This window comes from Sinocyclocheilus rhinocerous, unplaced genomic scaffold, assembly GCF_001515625.1.
Source record: "Sinocyclocheilus rhinocerous isolate Xijiao unplaced genomic scaffold, SAMN03320098_v1.1 scaffold807, whole genome shotgun sequence".
Lineage (NCBI taxonomy): Eukaryota > Metazoa > Chordata > Actinopteri > Cypriniformes > Cyprinidae > Sinocyclocheilus > Sinocyclocheilus rhinocerous.
The window spans coordinates 1,470,019-1,472,816 of NW_015650326.1; the positions used below are offsets into that span (position 1 = coordinate 1,470,019).

A 2,798-nucleotide genomic window follows, 5' to 3' on the forward strand; every position below is an offset into this window, starting at 1 on the left:
TGCTACCGCCAGGCCCGGAGATCGGGCGGAAGGGGTTCGAAAACGGTAAAACTCAACTGTTTAACTCTAGGGGAGTTGGAAAATGAGCCTATTTTCAAAAATAGTGGAGTGTTCCTTTAAATAGACTCTTTTCTGTGCATTCGGGCATTCAAGAGATGGACTCCTCATAAACATCTGCTCCTATAACAGGGTGTAGGGTGTGATCACATCACATGCTCCCCGTTTGCTTGTGACAGTGAGGAAGGCAAATATTACAACAGCATGAGTAAGTGTCATTTTCTCTCTAGCTAGCAGTAAGGTACGACTTGCAACAAGGACAAGGGGTAAGTTTGGAAGGCCTAAATCAGAAAACACAGTTTATATGCTGGAACCATCCATTTTGCATTATGACAGAGCAGAGCACGAGGAAATTCACTTCACTTGTTAAAGCCATATTGCTTGTTTTGGTGTACAAATCTGATCAAGCTTCACAACATCTACAGTACTTGAAATGCCTGCATGAACACTCAATGTACTCACATTTATTCACCAATACTACAGAGTTCTTGGGTTGTGGACATCAAACCATCCAACTAGGATTATTCTGACTGATTCTAGATCAGCTTTTAGTAAGAGCTACTTAGGCTTTTGCTCTGGTTACACCTGATCCGTTTGGATCTCCAGCTCCACCTGTTGGCAGAGAGGTGCGCTGACTCGAACCAGAGAGCCATTACAACCGCAATGGCTTATCCTGACCCATCCTTCAGTTCAGTGAACTCTTAGAACCCCCTGAGGTCACCTAAACGCATGCGTACAAGCAGACAAATATACATAAACACTCGCACGAACATTTAAAGGTAAACATTTCCTTCAGAAACCCCCACACAGAGCAAAGAAGATAAGGCAGAGTGGCAGACTCAGGCTGTTTCATCCAAAAACACAGATGACCTGTGTCCGTACCTTAAAACTATGAAATCTAAAAGCAGGAAGATACAGTGCTTGACTATGAACATCACAGACCAGTCAGAAGAACAAAGGACAGTTCTTCACCTCATTGTAACATAAGGAAGTGAAGTATATGAAGAATTTTTTTTTACCTATACAGCATATGGTAACATCTCAATCTAAATAAAAGTTGACTGAAATTAATTCTAGTGTTGAAATAACATTACGCCAACAGGCTAGAACAAGAACTCGGATAGCGTGTGGTTTTGAGAATGACCACAAACCTTCTGAAACAAAAGAATGTACTAGAGGCAGTGAGAGCCAACGAGTAAATAATTTAAATGCAAATAAAGTTGTTTGTTTTTCTGTTTTTTTAAAGAGCTTGAAATATTGATGCAGCATGCACTGGAATGATCGGAGTCCTGAAAAACACATCATGAAAGATGGACGGACACCTATTACAAGTCTACTGAAAAAAAAAGCATAAACAGTGTTTTGTCAGGGTGGACCTCTTCTACCCATTTGAACACGTCTGCCGGGCCGGGGCGGTGCAGTGTGTGCTGTGAGGTGTGTGTGTGTGTGTGTGTGTGTGTGTGTGAATGTAGTGGTGCTGATGGAGATGGATGTGGTGGGAATGCTGGTGCTACTCCCTCTTGTCTGCTGCTTTGGACTGTTCTCTCTGGATCATGCAACGGCGGACGATGCTGTCAAAGCTGCCCAGGTAGAAGAGAGCGATGGTGCGGAACAACCCCATCGTCACAATCTGGACAGAGTGAGATAATATGACCATTTTAACATCACAGAAAATCAACCTATCTATCCATCCATCCATCCATCCATCCATCTATACCTGTATATTCCAACTATCTATCTATCTATCCATCCATCCATCTATACCTGTATATTCCAACTATCTATATCTATCCATCCATCCATCTATACCTGTATATTCCAACTATCTATCTATCTATCTATCCATCCATCCATCTATACCTGTATATTCCAACTAACTATCTATCTATCTATCTATCTATCTATCCATCCATCCATCTATACCTGTATATTCCAACTATCTATCTATCTATCTATATCTATCTATCCATCCCTGTACTATCCATCCATCCATCTATATCTGTATATTCCAACTATCTATCTATCTATCCATCCATCCATCTATACCTGTATATTCCAACTATCTATCTATCCATCCCTGTATATTCTATCTATCCATCTATACCTGTATATTCCAACTATCTATCTATCTATCTATCTATCTATCTATCCATCCATCCATCTATACCTGTATATTCCAACTATCTATCTATCTATCCCTGTATATTCTATCTATCTATCTATACCTGTATATTCCAACTATCTATCTATCTATCTATACCTGTATATTCCATCTATCTATCTATCATCTATCTATCTATCTATACCTGTATATTCCAACTATCTATCTATCTATCTATCTATCTACCCATACCTGTATATTCCATCTATCTATCTATCTATCATCTATCTATCCATCCATCCATCCATCCATCCATCCATACCTGTATATTCCAACTATCCATCCATCCATCCCTGTATATTCTATCTACCTACCTATCCATCCATCTATCCATCCATCCATACCTGTATATTCCATCTATCTATCATCTATCCATCCATCCATCCATCCCTGTATATTCTATCTATCTATCTACCTACCTATCCATCCATCCATCCATCTATCCCTGTATATTCCAACTATCTATCCATCCATCCATCCATCCATACCTGTATATTCTATCTATCTATCTATCCATCCATCCATCCATACCTGTATATTCTATCTATCTATCCATCCATCCATCCATCCATCCATCCAT

The 2,798-nt window shown here is 39.7% G+C and overlaps 1 protein-coding gene across 1 annotated transcript in view; it reads right to left on the bottom strand.

The window, feature by feature from the left end:
- Positions 1 to 1,567: 1,567 nt before the first annotated feature.
- The window catches only part of LOC107711681 (3-ketodihydrosphingosine reductase-like), a gene marked incomplete at its 5' end in the record, with an annotated part of 7,225 nt that continues 5,994 nt past the window's right edge, over positions 1,568 to 2,798 (bottom strand). The window contains one exon of the mRNA XM_016516699.1: positions 1,568 to 1,687. Within this exon, the coding sequence (XP_016372185.1) occupies positions 1,568 to 1,687 (120 nt within the window). The remainder of the gene's footprint in view (positions 1,688 to 2,798) is intronic.